The sequence below is a fragment of the Suncus etruscus genome, chromosome 19, assembly GCF_024139225.1.
Source record: "Suncus etruscus isolate mSunEtr1 chromosome 19, mSunEtr1.pri.cur, whole genome shotgun sequence".
Lineage (NCBI taxonomy): Eukaryota > Metazoa > Chordata > Mammalia > Eulipotyphla > Soricidae > Suncus > Suncus etruscus.
The window spans coordinates 7237531-7257788 of record NC_064866.1 but is presented as its reverse complement, the minus strand read 5'-3'; the positions used below and the strand labels follow the sequence as shown (position 1 = coordinate 7257788).

The window sequence follows — 20258 nt, the reverse complement described above, 5'->3', positions numbered from 1 at the left end:
GTGCTCAGGATTTACTCCCCTCTCTCTACTCCGGGATCACTCCTGGTAGTGCTTTGGGGATCAAATACAGTACCAAGGATAAAACCGGGGTCAACTGCTCATAGCTATATATAGTGCAAGTGCACTAACCCATATACTATTGCTCTGGTCCTAGAAAGTATATGAAATAAACAGTATGTTATACATATGTTTTATATGTATTTTCTACTTTATATAAAATTTATATATTTATATTATACACTTATGTAAGTATATTTCATATTGTGTACACATAAGTGTATAAAATATTTACATTTCATTATGAACATATGTTTTATACATGCAATATATATATATATAAAATGTTCACACTGCGGTATCTGGGTTGGAAGTAGTGGTGCTTAGGGACCATTCCTGGCTGTGTTTGGAGAATCCTATGTATCAGGGATTGAACCTGGGTTGGCCTCCTGCTAGGCAAGTGTCTTCACTTCTCAACTATTGTTCCAGCCCTTTCTGTGCTTTACAAAAAAATTATTTTCCAAAAGCTCTCTAAACATGACTGCTTTTATTAGGAAAAAAAAAAAAGAAAAAAGAAAAGGAGGGGGAAATTAAAAAAAATTAGAAGCCCATAGGGAAGAATGAAAATCAGAATCATACCAACCAAAAAATCTCAAGGGAGAGGAGAGAATGTGTTGTTTCACCAGAGTTGCTGAGGTTTCTGTTAACAGTGTTATTTGCTTCATTAACAAATACTTCACTAACACGGTTTCAGGCAAGATTTCTTTGAGTTTTTTTGCACAGTCCTAAGAAAGCAGGCTGGAAGTCTGTCTGCTTAGGTTCAGGATCCACCAGGCTGTCTTTCTTTTAGCACAAAACCAAAAAGGGAAAGGAGGGAATGATAAGAGCAAACAGAGGGAGAGATGGCCAGGCTAGCAGAGAGAACAATCAAGAACTGAAAGCAGACAGAAAGAACAGAAACCATTAATATTGACTTACAGATCATCAAAAGTTTTCAAAAGTACCAGGGAGTGGCCTGATAGAAATTGAAGGTCACTGGAATGCCAGCAGGAATCAGGTGGAAAGAATTTCCTTTGTTGTTGTTGTTGTTGTTCTTTCAGCTTTGTTGCCTGTCTTTATCTCTTTTTTTAATTAAATAATTTTTTATTTTGACCAAAGAGGATTCCGAATCTTTCACTGTCATATTTTAGGTCCATAGTGGCATTGAATCAGGGGCATTCCCACCACCAATGTTGTCCTCCCTCCACCCCTGTTCCCAGCATTTATCTCCTATCCCCTTCTTTGACCCCCAGGCTGCTAGTCTAAGTGGTCTCCTCTGTGTCTAGCTTGTTGTAGATTGGGTATCGATTCTGTTGTTGTTGGCTTTGGATTTGGTGTTTAAGTCTGATCATTTTTCTTCTACTCAATGTTCTTATACCTGTTTGGTCTTGGTACCCTCCATTATTTCTCCCTCCATTATTTCTCCCTCCATTTGTGAGGCAGAACAAGATGGTTCAAGTTAATGTGGTTCTGTTTGGAGGGAAGAAAAGGGAAAGAGAAAATCAAAAGGGGGGGGTAAATATCAAACAAGAAATGGGAGGAGTCCTTCTAGAGGCTATAGAACTTCCTTTTAAATAGATCATAAAAGGTCACAAAGAGTCACATGAAATGTCACTGGGAGGCCAAGGAGAACCGAGAGACAGGAGCACGAGAGAGAGAGAGAGAGAGAGAGAGAGAGAGAGAGAGAGAGAGAGAGAGAGAGAGAGAGAGAGAGAGAGAGAGAGAGAGAGAGAAGCAGTGGAAAGGGAATGCTGAGAAAAGTGACTGTGCTCAAAGAGGGAACCTCTGTTCTAGAAAAGAGATGAGAGCCAGATGTCAACATAGAGGTGATGTGTAAGGAACACCTGTCAGCCAACCATAAACGTTAAGTAGAAAGATGAGTGAATAGATCATAATGACTCACCCAGGAAGAGTGAAATGCATCACTGGAAGACAGAGACACATTCTGAAAATGTTATCCTGTGCAAAAACAATAACACAGACCTGGAGACATCTCTTACAACACAACTAGACTGCAGGGCGTGGATTGTTGACACCGCCATCAGGAATGGAATCTGTGGGTGGCCTGAGATGCTGCTGAGGGAGACCTGACTCAAGCAGAAGGACATGTAGGACATGACTTGCAATGAAGGGAGAAGGGTTGCAAGTACAGGGAGCTAGGTGTCTATTGTAGCTGCAATGAGCTGGGAAGCCTCTCACCAGGAGAAAGAACTAGATAAGTGTATATCCGTGGTTAATGTGCTCCAGGTTTAGAGCAAGAAGCAAGGAGCTCTGTGGGGTGCTCAAGGCAAGTAACCACTCATGGCTTACCAAGCACAGTTTATTAAGGATCCCTGGCTGAAGATGCGACAGCATGCCCTGAACTCAATGTATTTACAGTGTCATGGAGAAAAAGCAAATTTTCTTTTTGTGCTTACAGGTATTCCTCAGGAATCCTTCAGGAAACAAGAGCGAGTGCAAATAAGGAACCTGACCTCAAGGAACCAGAAAAAGAACAACAAAGGGAACCCAAAGTAAGCAGAAGGAAAGAAATCATAAAAATTTGGGAGGATATTATCAACCTAGCAATCACAAACATAATACAAAAGATCAATGGAACCAAGAGCTGTAATTGAGAAAAGAAGTAGTAAGATCTTTATTGTTTGTGATTTGATGAAGTGGCTGGAAAAGTAAGTAGCACAGGGGTTAAGGTATTTTCCTGATATATAGCCAGCCCAGTTCAATCCCTGGCACTGTATACACAGTCCCTAGAGCATCATCAGGAGAGATCCCTGAGCTGGTGTGTGTCCTAAGGCCCCACCCTAAAATTACTAATCAGATTAAAACAATCTTGGTCAGAATAATAAAGAAAATTCTAATAAATTGAATCAGAAATAAAATGGGGGAAATGATGACAGACAAAAGATACAGAAGATTTTTCAATACCAAAGATAATTCAAGATTTTCAATACAAAAGCTAACCCCAGGTTACAATGAACCATTTTAGGCTACTAAATTATAGAATCTGGAACAAATGGGTAAATTAGTTTTATAGTTACTACAAACTTCTTGAAACTGAACTTAACTAGATCAAAGACCAAGCAGGGAAGTTGAGACAGTAATAGAAAATCTTGGTTTTGGGTCACACCTGGTGATGCACAGGGGTTACTCCTGGCTTTGCACTCAGGAATTATTCCTGGCAGGGTTTGGGGGACCATATGGATCCTAGAGATGGAACTCTTGTTGGCTGCATGCAAGGCAAATTGCCCTACTAGTTGTACTAAGACTCTGGCACCAATAATAGAAAAAAAATTTCTTTAAACAAAAAAGGTTAGATGAGTTTACTGGTGAGGGCAGATATACAACTCATTCTTCTCAAGCTCATCCAGAAGGTGGGAAAAAACAGAAATATTGAATATTATCTTGACATCAAAAGCACCATTTCATACAATATAAGGAAAGATAAAAGTTATATGATCATTTTTATAAACGCAGAGAAAGTGTTCAACAATACTCAACACCACTTGTGGTTGAAAAGGAAAAAAAAAAAAAAAACAATTCTCCACTGAATAAGAATTGAAGGAAGTTATCTCAGTATAGTAAAAGCCATATACAATAGACCCTCAGCTAATGTCATATTCTTGAGGAAAAACTGAAAACCATTCCTCTAAGATCTAGGACAAGATAAAGATATCCGCTCTCATTGCATTTATTCAACATAATATTATAAGTCCTTGTCACAGCAATGAAATGAGAAATAGAAATTAAATAGATTCACATTGATAAAGAAGTCAAATATCACTATTGGAAGATAACACAATAAATCCTAAAAACTCTACCAAAAATCTTATAGAAACAACCTACACAGCAAAATAGCAGGCTATAAAATCTCTTGGATTCTTACATATGTAAAAAAACAAAGAAATACCTTTCCCTTTGTTTTGGAACAGCACCTTGGCCCACCTGCCAGTACTCATAAATCGTGGCGGTGCTGAGGGGTCATAAGTGTTGTCAGGAATCAAACCAGAGCTTCCACATATGAGGCAAATGTCTTACCTCCTATACTATCTCTCCAGCCCCAGAAATAATTTTTAAAAATTTTGGAAAGATGGTGTACATACTATAAATGAAACTCAAGAATAAACAATTTTGTAATCATGGTGAAAACAAAAAACATAGAGAGGGACTGAACAGACACTTCCTCAAAGAAAAGAAATAGATGGCCAACAGTCAAATGAAAAATTATTCCTTATTACTGACTATCAGGAAAATGTAAAACAAAGCAAAAATGAGATATTACCTCACAGCTGTGAGAAAATTTCACATCAAAAAGAATGGGCAGTGCTGGCAGGGATGTGATGAAAAAGGAACTTTACCCACTGTTAGTGGGACTGGCTGACTTAGCCCTTAGAGAAAGTGGTACCTGTATATTCCTCAGAAAATGAGAACACAGGGAGATGCAAATCAAAACAACGATGAGATACCACCTCACACCCCAGAGAATGGCACACATCACAAAGAATGAGAATAAACAGTGTTGGCGGGGATGTGGAGAGAAAGGAACTCTTATCCACTGCTGGTGGGAATGCCGTCTAGTTCAACCTTTATGGACAGCGATATGGAGATTCCTCCAAAAACTGGAAATCGAGCTCCCATACGATCCAGCTATACCACTCCTAGGAATATACCCTAGGAACACAAAAATACAATACAAAAACCCCTTCCTTACACCTATATTCATTGCAGCACTATTTACCATAGCAAGACTCTAGAAACAACCAAGATGCCCTTCAATAGATGAATGGCTAAAGAAACTGTGGTAATATACACAATGGAATATTATACAGCTGTCAGGAGAGATGAAGTCATGAAATTTTCCTATACATGGATGTACACGGAATCTATTATGCTGAGTGAAATAAGTCAGAGAGAGAGAGAAAAACGCAGAATGGTCTCACTCATCTATGGGTTTTAAGAAAATTGAAAGACACCCTTGTAATAATAATTTTCAGACACAAAAGAGAAAAGAGCTGGAAGTTCCAGCTCACCTCAGGAAGCTCACCACAAAGAGTGATGAGTTTAGTTAGGGAAATAACTACATTTTGAACTGTCCTAATAATGAGAATGTTTGAGGAAAATGGAGAGCCTGTCTAGAGTACAGGCGGGGGTCGGGTGGGGCGAAGGGAGACTTGGGACATTGGTGATGGGAATGTTGCACTGGTGATGGGTGGTGTTCTTTACATGACTGAAACCCAAACACAATCATGTATGTAATTAAGGTGTTTAAATAAATTAAAAAAAAAAAGAAATCTAACATAGAAAGTTCTTGAAGTCATCATAAATTCACATTTCTCGTTCTTTATGTTTTACTGTCTTGTATGTTCCAGTTATATCCAAAGTGGCTGCTAGAGCTCCAACTGTCAAATTTATTTCCCACCTAATAGTAGAGATATTATATACAGGCATCTTGCCAATTTAACATGATAGAATACTTACTCATATGGCCACACCTAACTAACAAGGAAGCTGGAAAATGTATTTCTACCACATGGACATCTACTCAGCTGAAAAACAGAGGTGCTGTTTCAGGAAAAAAGAAAAGATGGATAGATATTAGAAATAGATGAATATGATGTAACTAGTGATTGCTGCAGGTAAAAGATGCACATAAAAATAATTCCAAAAACTTTCTGTCCTTCAACATTACAGAAGCCACCTTGGTTCTATGAGATCATGTTCAGGAACCTTTTCAGAGTCACAAGCATGAGTGTGGTATTAGATACAAAGTACAAGTTATTCCTTTGAATGGAGGTGTGAGAATAAAGAAAAGAGAGTGAAGAAGGTAAAAAAAAAAAAAGAAAATGAGAACAATTTTTTTTTTGGCAGTCACACCTGGTGTCACTCAGGGGTTACTCCTGGCTATGAGCTCAGAAATACTCCTGGCTTGGGGGACCATATGGGACACCAGGGAATTAAACTGTGGTCCATCCTAGGCTAGCTCAGGCAAGGCAGATGCTTTACCGCTTGCACCACCACTCCAGCCCCAGAAAATTAAGAACAATTCTATATGAAGCAGAGACACACAACACACACCCTTTCTGGACATCAATTCCCAAAACATTAATCTCCGAGGATATTACCACACCTATGCTCATTGCAACATTATTCACAATAACCAAGGACTAGAAACAACCCAAGTGTCTAACGAGAGCTGAGTGGATAATAAAATGGTGGTATATAGAGACAATGGAAGACTATTTAGATATGGGGAAAAGGTGAAATCTCACAATTTTCTGCCACCTGGATGGAACTGGAAGATTGTTAGGCTAGTGAAGTAAGTCAGAAGGGAAAAGAGAAATTCCAGGTGATCTTGCTCCTATGTGACATGTAAAGAAACAAAGCAAGTGGAGGGCTGGAGTGATAACATAGTAGTAAGGCATTTGCCTTGCAGCTGTTGATCTGGGACAGACCTGGGATTTATCTCTGGCATCCCATATGGTCCCCTTGCCTGCTAGGAGAGATTTCTGAGTGTAGAGTCATGAGTAATCCTGAGCGCCACAGAGTGTGGCCCCAAAAAACAAAACAAAAAGAAACAAAAATAGAAACAAAACAATAAAAAAAAAGGCAAGGAAATAAACAATCTTCCATGGACACATCTTGCCAACAGAACAGTGAACTGAGGCTGCCAAAAAGAAGAGGTGGGTGTTGGAGTGGGGAGGAGAGAAGAAAGGACTTGGTGATGACAACTCAAGAAGCAAGTATAAAGCAGTAACATGGAAGCCATGTTGTGATGGGAACCACATCATATTAATATAAAAAAACATAAAAATGAATGGAATGCAGAGGGCTTCCTGGAAGAGGGATTAAGGGAAATCTTAGGAATACAAGGAGCATCTAGAGAAATACATGCCATGGAGACAGCAGCCCAAGCTATGGCTGGGTAATGGAACTCGAATGCAATACAGTGGCCCATGGCCACCAAATCAGAAAGGACCTTTAGTTTCATGAAAGAATTAGAGGGCCTGAATATGGGAAAACCAACGAGCTTATCCCTTCCTCACACTTATATTCATCGCAGCGCTATTTACAGTAGCCAGACTCTGGAAACAACCAAGATGCCCTTCAACAGATGAATGGCTAAAGAAACTATGGTACATACACACAATGGAATATTATGCAGCTGTTGGGAGAGATGAAGTCATGACATTTTCCTATACATGGATGGACATGGAATCTATCATACTGAGTGAAATAAGTCAGAGAGAGAGAGAGAAAGGCGCAGAATGGTCTCACTCATCTATGGGTTTAAAGAAAAATGAAAGACATTCTTGCAATAATTTTCAGAGACAAAATATATGAGGGCTGGAAGGACCATCTCATGATATGAAGCTTATCACAAAAAGTGGTGAGTGCAGTTAGAAAAACAACTACACTAAGAACTACCATGACAATGTTAATGAGTGAGAGAAGTAAAAAGGCTGTCTGCAATACAGGCAGGGGTTGGAGAAGAGGGAGATTGGGGCATTGATGGTGGGAAGGTTGCACTGGAGAAGGAGGGTGTTCTTTGTATGACTGAAACTCAACAACAACCATGTTTGTAATCATGGTGCTTAAATAAAGACTTTAAAAAAAGAGAAAGAGAGAGAAAATAAAAAAGGAGCTTAAGGTCACGATACATGAGAAATCAAAAATTTCCTGGGGCTCAACAGATAGTACAGAGGAAGGGCACTTGCCTTGCATGTAATCAGCAGGTTCAATCCCCAGCACCCCTCAAAATACCCTGAGTACAGCCAAGAGTGATCCCTGAGAGAAGAGTCAGGAGTAAGCCCTGAGTACAGGTGGGCATGGTCCAAAACAAAAACAAAACAAAACCCCACAAAAGAATGAGAACCTTTAAGAGAAAGGACCAAGGCCAAGGCCTTGAAGTGCTCATGTTAGAGCTCTGAAGACTCGATCCATATTTATCTTGGATGGTTCTGGTAGCAGATCTCAAATCTGATAGGGCCCTTATAGAAAGAAACTCAACTGACTTCAAGGCTCAGCAGAGGTTGACAAGAAGAAGTAGGACTGGGGGGTGATTGGGCTTGGAAACAGAAAGGATTCCTCTCAAGAACTGGTGGCGAGTGGTAAGAAAGAAGGGGAAGCAGGAGGGAAGGCAGAAAGTGCCACACAGATAGGGAGCCTGGAAGAGAGTTGACATCAGCCTGAGATCCGGGGTGCAAGTTGCAAAACCCAAAGAGGCCAGGAGCTCCCATTGCTTGCATCTCCTCAAGAGCCCTCTTATCCTTCCCTAGTAAGTAAGGCACAGTTTCCAGAATGCTTCTAGAACTTTCCTCTGCAAACTGTACCTTGGACACAGAAAGCAGAGGCCACTGTCCACATACACAGTTTGGACCCCAGAACACCTGCCCATACCCTATGACTCAAACCTCCGTCCTCACCTGGCTGCTTCACGGTAACTTCTGTGCGTCCAGAAACTTCCTCTGCCAGCTTGTACCAGGCGTAGTTGGGGCTCAGCAGCCATTCTTCCACATGGCAATAGTAGCTGCCACTGTCACTGACTTCTGCCCGCTGGACAGTGAGGCTGAAGAGGCCGCCATAGGCATGTCTCTCAAACTGCAGGCGGGCTCGCAGGCCCTCCTCCTCAGCGTAGGTGCCATATTCGAAGGCAGAGTTGTGCGTGGTCTTAAGGATAAGCTTTCCATCTGCATCCGAGGGTTTGTGTACATACCAAAGCACCGCAAAGTGGGAGTTCGGGCTGGTCTGTGACTTGACAGAACAGTTCAACTGGATGGGCCTATTCTCCACCAAGGCCAGAGCTCTTTTGGACTTGCTCACTTGCAGCTTGGTCACTGGGAAGGAAAGAAGCAAGGATCAGATCAGGAGGGGCACTGCACCCCAAGAAGTGTGGGCCAACCTTCACCTCACCCTCCAGTGTTGGGTTCCCGACTGGATAGTTTCTATGGTTGGCTTGTTGTGCAAACATCATTGAGTTGGCCACAACTGCAACCTCCCTCTACCCATCTACTCCTTGTTTGGCCACCAGTTTAGTCACTCCTTGGATTCTCACCCAGGGGTGTGGGGGGATCCTGTTGAAGAGCAGTCCAGGATGAGGCTCTATAAAGCACATGTCTGGCACAAAGCCTGGAGTTTGATCCTTAGCATCGCTCTATTACCAAATGCCATCCTTTGCTATCATCACGCCATAAAACCAAGTCTAAGAGTTCCCTAATGGCTTTTAAAGAGGAAAAACAACTTCACCCCCAAAATATAACAATATTCTCTGACCCTGTCATAACCCAAGTGTCTTCACTAATTCTCACAATGCCCTTCATTCCTATGTGCCCCTCATGCAATTTCTCTCATCTGTCCCACTATCCTCTCTGCCTGCCTCCTTTTACCATCTATGCCCACTGGACCCTTTATGTCCTTTCCTCTGTTTCTCTCTTTATCTCTCTCTCTTTCTCTCTCTCTCACTCCATCCTACCAGTCATCTCCAGCTTTTTATCTGCACCATCTCTAGAACTTCTCAGTTTCTCCTTAGTTTCTCTAACACCAATTTGTGAGATCCAGGAGTGCATGATCAAATCTTTCCTCCTTCCTGGAGGCTGAAGGGAAGTACAATGGATAAGGTGCTTGCCTTGCACCAGGCCAGACTGGCCCTCCACTCTAGTCCCCTGAGCCCTGCCAGCAGTGATCCCTGAGTCTAGAGCTAGGAATCAGCTCTGAGTGCTGCCAAGTATGAACCCCCATCCCCTCTGCAAATTTTTATTTGTAGGCTATTGTGGGGGCCACAGCCACAACCAGCTTTGTTTCAGAGTGTGAGGGGAATGCACTTGTGGGGGTAGCACTCGCATATGCAAGTACTCTACCACTTGGCTTCTGCCTAGCCCCTCAAGCTGCAAAACAATTAATTCACTCTGTACCTCAAGTGACAGGAAGTGCAGGGGAGCCCTGAAGAATAAGACAGAGTCCATCTAGAACCTACCATATCCCTCTCCAAGAGTCTAGAGTGTTTGGGCTTTGGGGTGCAGATTCTTTTCCTAAATCAGCATTTTTGGAAATATATGAGTGGGTGGGTGCATAGGGGAGAGATGGGCATAAGAAGCTAGAGGACATGAAAGGGCTTATTTCTGGGGGTACAGGGGAGCAATAGGACTGAAAGGAGCCCAGTAGGACTCCCCTACTCCTCACTCCTGAGCTCAGAACCCCCTGGATAACTTGGTTCCTTTCTCTAGTGGCCAGAAGCTCTGTTTACTGCAAGAAGCCATCTCATCTGCTCCATTATTATCATGCTGAACTCTACATTTCCAGTTCATTTTCTGCCCTGCTATTCAACCCCAAACCTTGCCCAGATCCTCTCAAAAACTGTTAGGAAAGTATAATTCCACCTCCATCTTTCTCTTTCCACTGAGCTTTGGTGACTCCATATCACTGGGGAGCTGAGAAAGAAACACAAGCAAGGTTCAGGGCCTGATGGGAGAAACTATTGGGAGCTCTTTGCAGTGGGCCAGCTTGCAGAGGACCCAGGGGGCAAAGGGTCTGTCAATCACTTGCTCTCCTATCTTGATCCAGACCCTAGACTAAGCCCAGTTGTAGTGTCTGGGCTCCATTGATGGCCAGACATGGAACTGGACGGGGAAAGCCAGCATTGAGGACTGAGATGCAAGCAGGCAGGCTAGGGTGTCACTGAACATTGCAGCAGCACAGAAAGAGACACACACTGAAAAAACGTGGCCTGCCAAGGTGTGGTAGCATCCGGTTTCCAAAGCCTGTATAACAAAAGGCACTTTGAATACAGGGAGTCCCTATTGGATAGACCGCTGCATTCACACTTTGATACTTTGATACTTTCCTAGCTGGTCTGAAGTACCAGCACTGAGAGCAGAGAAATCACTTCCTGCTGCCTCCCTCTCAATGGTGTCAACATTTATGTAAGTCCAGCTTCTTAGGGCTGGAGAGATAGAACAGCGGTAGGGTGTTTGCCTTGCACGTCGCTGACTAGGGTGGGACCTGGTTTGATTCCCAGCATTCCATATGGTCCCCTAGCCTTCTGGAGGCGATTTCTGAATGCAGAGCCAGGAGTAACCCCTGAGCGCTGCTGAGTGTGGTCCAAAAACCAACCAACCAATCAATCAATAATCACCAAATCCAAAGTCCAACCAACCAATCAATCAATAATCAATAAACACCAAATCCAAAGTCCAGCTTCCCTCTTTTTCCAAAAACCAAGTCCTTCAGGGCAAGCTGGACCACGCCAGAGGCAGACAAGTTGACCAGTAAACTCCCTGCTCTGGCAGGAAGCTTTGCATGAATTAGATACTCAGTTACTTTGTTGTTGTTGTTGTTGTTGTTTTGTTTTTTTGGGCCACACCTGGTGACATTCAGGGGTTACTCCTAGCTATGCACTCAGAAATTGCTCCTGGCTTGGGGATCGAACCATGGTCCATCCTAGATCAGCCACGTGCAAGGAAAATGCCCTACCGCTGTGCTACCACCGCTCTGGTCCCAATGAATCAACTACTCAGCTACCTGACCAATTCCTCTTCTGCTCAATCCTGCTACTTCTAGATTCAGTCTTCTCCAAGTCTGCATACCATAGGTGTGAAGGACACCACCTGAATTATTTGGTTTCTGGCCAAAAAAAAAATAAAAAATCTGGGTTGTTCAGTCTAGAGTAGAGTAGAAAGAGCTTTGAAATGTATTATTAATTGGGGCCAGGTTACTAAGGAAACCTCAATTGCTATAGTAACTGCATATGTTAAACTGGAATCCTGGGACTTAACTTCAAAACAGTCACATATACGGAGAACTAGCATCCAAGGAAGAGGCATGTTTCAAAGAATTTTCAGCCTCCTGGCCCTTTCTCAGGTCAAACTATTAGCTGAAGAGATAGCACAGTGGTAGGGTGTTTGCCTTGCATACAGCTGACCCAGGAGGGACCCGGTTCAATTCCCAGTATCCCATTTGGTCCCTCAAGCCTGCCAGGGGTGATTTCTCCATGCAGAGCCCGGAGTAACCCCTGAGCACTGATGGATGTGGCCCAACAACCAACCAACCAACCAACCAATCAAGCTTTAAAAAATATTTTCTTCCTTTTTTTCTTTATTCTCTTAAATTGATATTTATAGCCTCTGGAAGGACTCTTCCCATTTTTTTTACTTGTTTGATTTTTGACACACCCCCTTTCCCCTTTCCTTTTTTTTTTTTTTTTTTTTTAGTTTTTGGGCCATATCTGGCAGTGCTCAGGGGTTACTCCTGGCTGTCTGCTCAGAAATAGCTCCTGGCAGGCACGGGGGACCATATGGGACACCGGGATTCGAACCAACCACCTTTGGTCCTAGATCGGCTGCTTGCAAGGCAAATGCCGCTGTGCTATCTCTCTGGGGCCTCCCCTTTCCTTCTAACAGAACCACATAACTTGGACCATCTTGTTCTGCCTTACAAATTGAGAGAGAAATAATGGAGGGTACCAAGACCAAATAATCACATGAACATTGAGTAGAAATGAAAAATGATCAGACTTAAACACCAAATCCAAAGCCAATGACAACAGAATCGATACCCAATCTACATAAGCTAGACACAGAGGGGACCACTTATACTAGCAGCTGGTGGGGGGGGCAAAAAAGGGGGATATGGGATGCATGCTGAGAACAGGGGTGGAGGGAAGACAACATTGGTGGTGGGAATACCCCTGATTCATTGTCATTGTCACTGTACCTAAAATATGACTGAAAGATTTATAATCCACTGTGAATTAATTAAATAAATAATTAAGGCCCGGAGAGATAGTTCAGCGGTGTTTTCCTTGCAAGCAGCCGATCCAGGACCTAAGGTGGTTGGTTCGAATCCTGGTGTCCCATATGGTCCCCCGTGCCTGCCAGGAGCTATTTCTGAGCAGACAGCCAGGAGTAACCCCTGAGCAACGCCAGGTGTGGCCCAAAAACCAAAAAAAAAAAAATTATTTAAAAACAAAACAAAATAAAAACTGTTTTGAGAACTACAAGAACATAATTTTATCCATTACATAAAAATAATACTGTAAAATTTTGAGATCAGCTCCAAACCCAGTGTGGCATTTCTTCCTCCAGAGTCAGGCGAGGGCAAACTTTCCTGACACACCCAGGAGAGTGCAGTCTCCAGAACTCAATAGCCCTTATTCCAACATCCTACCTAGCAAAGGCTGATGCCTGCCAACTTTCCTTTTCCCCTTAGATTTACAGGAGCCTTCATCTGCAAGACCTCCTAGACTGAAGAGCAGATGAAAAGCAACTATCAGCAGAGGATAAAGCCCTGGAACATCTGAGTCATTCTCACTTCCTTTTGGTTTCTGGGCCCCGTCCTCGGTTCAAAGCTCTGCAGTAGACTTAGAACTGTCTGACTTCAACTGGCAAACTTGCTCCTAAGAATTTTGCCTGGTGTCACCTGGGAACTTGTTAGAGAGACACCAGGGCTGCATCAAAGACCATCTGGCTCCGGATCTGCTTGTAAGAAGACTCCCAAGTGATGCACAAGCACCTCGGGCCTCAAAGCTGTTGGCCTGAGGTATGTGAGACCCCAGATGCAGAGATGCAAGGAGGCAGGTGGGAAAGCAAAAAGACAGGTGGGCTTAGTTCCTGCAACTCTTGGTTAATATTCAACTAGAATGAGGAGGAAAGAAGGGGGAAAGGTGGAGGGGGTAGTATAGGCCAGACTTCACCTGTGAGCCCCCCAACTGCCCAGGGAGCCCCTTAAAAGCACAGATGGCAGCCATGCTAGCAGTAAATACTTCCGGACTCTCAAAACAGGGTTGTAGGCCAATCTTGAGTTTGGGGACTTTTAGCTTTTATTATGGCTCTTAGGCCACACCCAGTAGTGCTCAGGGCTCACTCCTTGCTCTGTACTCTGGAATCAGGCCTGGTAGAGCTCAAGGGTCTCTATGGGATGCCAGGAATTGAACCTGGGTCAGCTTTGTGTAAGGCAAGAACTCTACCCACTGTATTATTTCTTCGGCCTCTTGATTTACTCTTTAGCTAGTACTGGGACCAACCAAGAGATGCTTGCTTGGCCCAGAGTGTGAGCCTGACTGTTCAGTAGTTGGCTTGGTGCTGCTGAAGGCCACCAAGGCATGTGGCATGGAGAGGCAGTCTTCGATGTAGGATCAAACTCAGAGTCTCACACAGGTTATTCATTGGTTCTACTATCTGGGCTATCTATCTTCCTGGTCTCCATTGAAACTATGTTTTTTTGGGGGGGTCACACTTGGCAGCACTCAGGGGTTCCTCCTGGCTCTACACTCAGAAATCCCTCCTGGCAGGCTCAGGGGACCATATGGGATGCCGGGATTTGAACCACCGTCCTTCTGCATGCAAGGCAAATGCCTTACCTCCATGCTATCTCTATGGCCCCATTGAAACAATTTTTAAAGACCGCTTCAATATGGCTGCCGAGAAAGTACTGAGTTAAGACACTTGCCTTGCATACAGCTAACTCCAATTCAAATACCTGCTCCACCTATGATGCTGTAAGCTTCACCAGGGGTCATTCCCAGGGCAGAGAGCAATAGCCCCTGAACATGGCCAGGTAAGGCTCCAAAACTAAAAACCAAAATAAACAAAAAAAAGCTTACAAACCAAAAATCATAATAAATATTGTGTCAGTAGGAATGTTATAGGGTCTACTGATGAGTTTGTTTAGAATAGTAAGGAAACTGTTGTAAACTGTTATTAAAAAGGGATATTTGGTGCTGGCTCACAGGGCTGAGTGTATGTTTTGCATGTGGGATGTAGAGAGAAAGGAACTCTCATTCACTGCTGGTGGAAATGCCAGCTAGTCCAGCTTTTATGGAAAACAATATGGAGATTCCTCAAAAACTGGAAATTGAACTCCCATATGATCCAGCTATACCATTTCCAGGGACACACCTTAGGAACATAACAACACAATACAAAAATGCCTTCTGTACCCCTATATTCACTGTAGCACTGTTTACAAATACTCTGGAAACAACCAAGATGCCCTTCAACAGATGAATGGCTAAAGAAACTGTGGTGCATATACACAATGGAATACTATGCAGCCGTCAGGAGAGATGAAGTCATGAAACTTTCCTATACATGGATGGAATCTATTATGTTAAGTAAAATAAGTCAGAGGGAGAGAGAATAGTCTCACAGAATAGTCTCACTCATCTATAGGTTTTAAGACAAATAAAAGTCATTATTGAAATAATGCCCAGAGAAAATAGAGATGAGGGCTTGAAGGACCGGCTCATGATATGAAGCTCACCACAAAGAGTGGTGAGTGCTGTTAGAGAAATAACTACACCGACAACAGCATGACAATGTTAATGAGTGAGAGAAGAAGAATACAGGCAGGGGGTGGGAGAGGAAGAAGATGGAAGACATTGGTGGTGGGAATGTTGCACTGATGACTGAAACCAACTACAAACATATTTGTAATCATGGCGCTTAAATAAAAATATGATTAAAAAAACCCACCACATGTACCACAAGCACTGCTGGGTATGGCCCCCAAACAAAACACAAATTGGGGTTGGGGCAGGGTGGACATATGACATATAGGCAACAACCTGAAGGTCCTAAATACTCCATTTAAAACATTCTTCTTCCTACTCTTTCTACCTGTGGTCTTTTCTTTTTTTTTAATTGCTTTATTTAAACAGCACAGTTACAAGGTTGTTCATAATATAGTCGTTTTTCTCTCCATAGTTATAAAGCTGTTCATCATTAAGTTTCAGTCATAACAATGTACAATACCCACTTCCTGGCAGTTCAACAGTGCATATTTCCTGCCATCATTGTCTTCAGCTTCAGTTCCCCTCCCCTCTCTCTCTCTCTCTCTCTCTCTCTCTCTCTCTCTCTCTCTCTCTCTCTCTCTCTCTCTCTCTCTCTCTCTCTCTCCTTCCCTCCCTCCCCACTGTGGTATATGTAGAATCTTACTTGTAGCATTTTATCAATGTTCACAATAGTGTCTCAGTTGAGTCCTTTGAGCCATCAAGGTGTCTATCACACTTGGGTCTACAAATGGATGCCTGTGTCTTTGCCTGTATCCTAAATCCATGGCAGCTGCTTGCTGGTCCCATTCAACTTCATCCCTCTAACCTGCAACTCATCCCCCAGGCTGGCTCTGCCACCCTCTAGAACTCTCCCAGAACTTCTCTTTTCCCAGACCTTCTCCTCAGTTGGTCATTTCTAAGCCCAGAGCCATAAAGTGTCTTCTCTCTGCAGCCCAGCATCCAGCACCTAATGGGCACTTAGAGGAGCCAATAGTGTCTGTGGGAGGCACCAATAAGGAGGGAGGAAGAAGAGAAAACAGAAAGCAAAGCTCCTCAGAGGGTATCCATATTCAAACTCATCCTATCCTTGAAGTCAGGACAGAGCCCAGGCCAGTGATTTGAAACTGGTAAACCCAAAGTTGTTATAACAAGGAGACCTGGGGTGGAAAGGTCTAGACTGTGACCAAGTACACAGTAGGCAAAAGTAATAGGATTGATAGTGGAAAGTGACTCTATTTTTTACTTTTATAATCTTTTAATGGTCTTTTTTTTTTTGTGGAGGGGGTCACACCTGGCAGTGCTTAGAGGTTACTCCTGGCTCCGCACTCAGAAATTGCCCCTGGCAGGCATGGGGGAACCATATGGAATTCTGGGATTCGAACCACTGTCCTTCTGCATTCAAGGTAAATGCCCTACCTCCATGCTATCTATAATTTGTTTTTATTTGGGGGCCACATCTTGTAGTTCTCAGGAGTCATTCCTGGAGGTGTTGAGGGGCCCATATAGGATGCTAGGGATTGAACCCAAGTCAGCCACATGCAAGGCAAACACCCCGTCTTCTGTAATATCACTCCAGTGCTGGACTTTCCTGTTAAAAAGCAAGGGCCAGTCCTTGAGCCATAGGGCAGCTGGTCACTTACCAGACCATGACAAGGAGAGCCAGTATTCATGTGCCCTGAACTCAGGAAAATCATAGATAAAGCCCTCAGTTCCTCCAACCTGCCAGGTCAGCACTAAGAAATTGGCTAAAACGGATTTGGCAGCATCTAGAGGGCATTAAATATTCATCCTGGCTACCCATCAGTAAAATCCCAGCAGAATACAAACACTGACAAGCCAGCTCTCTCTACCGGAGGCTGTCCTCCTCAGAGCTGGTTTATGGCTTTGTCGATTTTAATGTGCAATGTTTAATAGCCAGACCAAGATGTGGCCGTAAACATTTGGAAAATGAATGCTGACATTTTTCCTATTGCTTCTGTACTGAAGGATATATAATTAGAAAGGGGAGGGGCTGGTGTGAAAGAAAATCTAAAGAAAGCAAAAAAAATTTTTTTAAATTAGGGCCAGAGAGATAGCATGGAGGTAAGGCGTTTGCCTTTCGTGCAGAAGGTCATCGGTTCAAATCCAGGCATCCCATATGGTCCCCTGTGCCTGCCAGGAGCAATTTCTGAGCATGGAGCCAGGAGTAACCCCTGAGCACTGCTGGATGTGACCCAAAAAACCACACAAAAAAAATTTAAATAAAAAAAAAAGAGGCCGAGGCCAGAGAGATAGCATGAAGGTAAGGCATTTGCCTTGCATGCAGAGGACAATGGTTCGAATCCTGACATCCCATGTGGTCCCTCGAGCCTGCCAGGAGCAATTTCTGAGCATAGAGCTAGGAGAAACTCCTGAGTGCTAATAGGTGTGACCCAAAAAGAAGGAAGGAAGGAAGGAAGGAAGGAAGGAAGGAAGGAAGGAAGGAAGGAAGGAAGGAAGGAAGGAAGGAAGGAAGGAAGGAAGGAAGGAAGGAAGGAAGGAAGGAAGGAAGGAAGGAAGGAAAGAAAGAAAGAGAGAAAGAAAGAAAGAAAGAAAGAAAGAAAGAAAGAAAGAAAGAAAGAAAGAAAGAAAGAAAGAAAGAAGAAAAAAGAGAAAGAAAGAAACAAACAAAGAAGGAAAGAGAAAGAGGCCAAAGATTATGTAGCAGAAAATGCACTTGTTTTGCAGAAAACTGACCCCAGTTTGATTTTGACACCACATTGGTCTCCTAAGTCCAGCTTAGAAGTGATTTTTTGAGGCACTAGAGTGGTGGCGTAAGTGGTAAGGCATCTACCTTGCCAGTGCTAGCCTAGGACGGACCACGCTTCCATCCACCAGCATCCCATGTGGCCCCCCAAGCCAGGAGCTATTTCTGAGGCAGAGCCAGGAGTAACCCCTGAGCATCACTGGGTGTGGCCCTAAACCCAATGAATAAATAAATAATTTTTAAAAAAAGTGATTTTTGAGCAGAGAATCAAGTGTAAGCCTTGAGCACTGCTGGGTGTAGCCCAACATGCACACCATCAACTTTTTTTTAAAGAAAAAACATTGGATGAAGAATTGTAAATTCATCATGGAAGGCTCCAGGAATGTTACCTAAATGTCCTTGGAGCTGCACAATGGAAGCCAGGCTAGCAGGAGGTCTGCTCTTTGGGGTTGGAGGGGCTCTGCAGATGGCAGAGTCCACAGTAGAGATCATGAGATGGCAACACAAACCACCACTAGCCAGAGTGAATTCAGTGCTCAGGAGGTGGTCGTGATAACAGCACAGATCTCCAAGAGTTATCTCAGGAGCAGATGATGGCAGTGAAAAGCTGCCTGTCAACAGACAGTACAAAGTGGCTCAGAGAACCCCAGATTTTGACTACAGCTAGAACTAATATATCCAGTAAGGTATTCTAAAACAAAGCTGGGGGTGGGGACCACATAGGGAAAGATGGTCCCATGGAGAACATCTGGGCAGGGGACTAGACTTGGTGGGACCAGGTCAGGGGAAAGAAAGGAACTGACAATGGTAGCTCAGCTCTTCCCAAGTGGAAGGGCCACCTAGTGGTAGAAGGAAGAAGAAATCGAGTCAAGTGTTAAAAGTCTGTCACTATTGTTTGGAGCTCTGTTGCAGCTTAGGAACCCCACTTCCAAAAACCAAGCTTAGGGGCAGGAGCGAGCATAGCAGTAGGGTGTTTGCCTTGCACGCAGCCAACCCAGGATGGACCCAGGTTCAATCCCAGCATCCTATATGGCCTCCTGAACCTGCCAGGAGCGATTTCTGAGCACCAAGTAAGGAGTAACCCCTGAGCACAACTGGGTGTGACCCCAAAACAAACAAACAATAAACACACACACACAACCCAAGCTTAAGTCCTTGCTAAGGGAAATGGGTGATGGTAAATAGTACAAAGGAGAGATTTTCAATAAAATTATGTGGTACTGGTTTGTAAGATACATGAGGCCTTTGCCACATTTAGATGCAGTTGAGTCTGGTTTGATTCCCTAGAACCACATTCCATTTCCAGGTCTGATTCCTGAGCTCTGGCATAAGTAATCCCTGAGCACGAAGCAGGAATGAGCGACGCCTGTGCACCACTGGGTATGAGCCCAAAACAAAACAACAAAAATGTATGATACCTAAGGGGATTCTGAAAAAAATAAAACAATAAAAATAGTTATGTAGGGGCTGGAGCGGTGGCGCAGGGTGTAAAGCATCTTACATGCACTAGCCTAGGACGGACCACATTTTGATACCCTGGCATCCCATATGGTCCCCCAAGTCAGGATCGATTTCTGAGCACATAGCCAGGAGTAACCCCTGAATGTCACGGGTACGGCCCAAAAAACCAATAATAATAATAATAATGTAGACATTATCTTGGGGAATAAAATTAAGGCCTAAACTTTAGATTCAGATTTCCTTGTTAGAATTGAATCTTAGCTCAGCCACTTTGATAGCTTGTCAAATATTTGGTTTAAGCCTCCATGTTAGTGGGTGCCTCAAAAATATTGTTGGCTCCTTTATGGTCTACATGAGTTAAGGGGAAACTAAATTAGTTACTCCATGTAAAGCATTCAGCCAGGGCATGAGCATTCATGAAATGCTTGAGATATAAGCTGCTCTTGTGATGTTGCTACTTTTCCTTCTGGTCTTTACAAAGACCAAAGTGCTCCTTCTCTCCCATAATACATATGTGTTTGTTTGTTTTTTCCACCACCCCCTCCTACCCCAATACACACATTTTTTTTCCAAGAGCATACCCATGTCCAGACTTCAGTTCCTCCAGGCACTGTTTGACTTCCTCTAGAGAGGGGTTAAAGCACTTGCCTGGCAAGTGGCTTGACCCAAATTTGATCCCCAATTTAATTCTCTAATGTCATGAGTAGCTCTTTGGGCATTGGGTTGAGCTTTGGTTATCCCATAGTTCTCAGAAGGGAAAAAGCTATCCCATATTCC

General features: G+C 43.4%; 1 protein-coding gene across 1 annotated transcript in view; it reads right to left on the bottom strand.

Moving 5' to 3' along the window:
• The window catches only part of IGSF3 (immunoglobulin superfamily member 3), a 107482-nt gene that overhangs the window by 11630 nt on the left and 75594 nt on the right, over positions 1 to 20258 (bottom strand). Inside the window, exon 7 of the mRNA XM_049765900.1 lies at positions 8457 to 8867. Within this exon, the coding sequence (XP_049621857.1) occupies positions 8457 to 8867 (411 nt within the window). The remainder of the gene's footprint in view (positions 1 to 8456; positions 8868 to 20258) is intronic.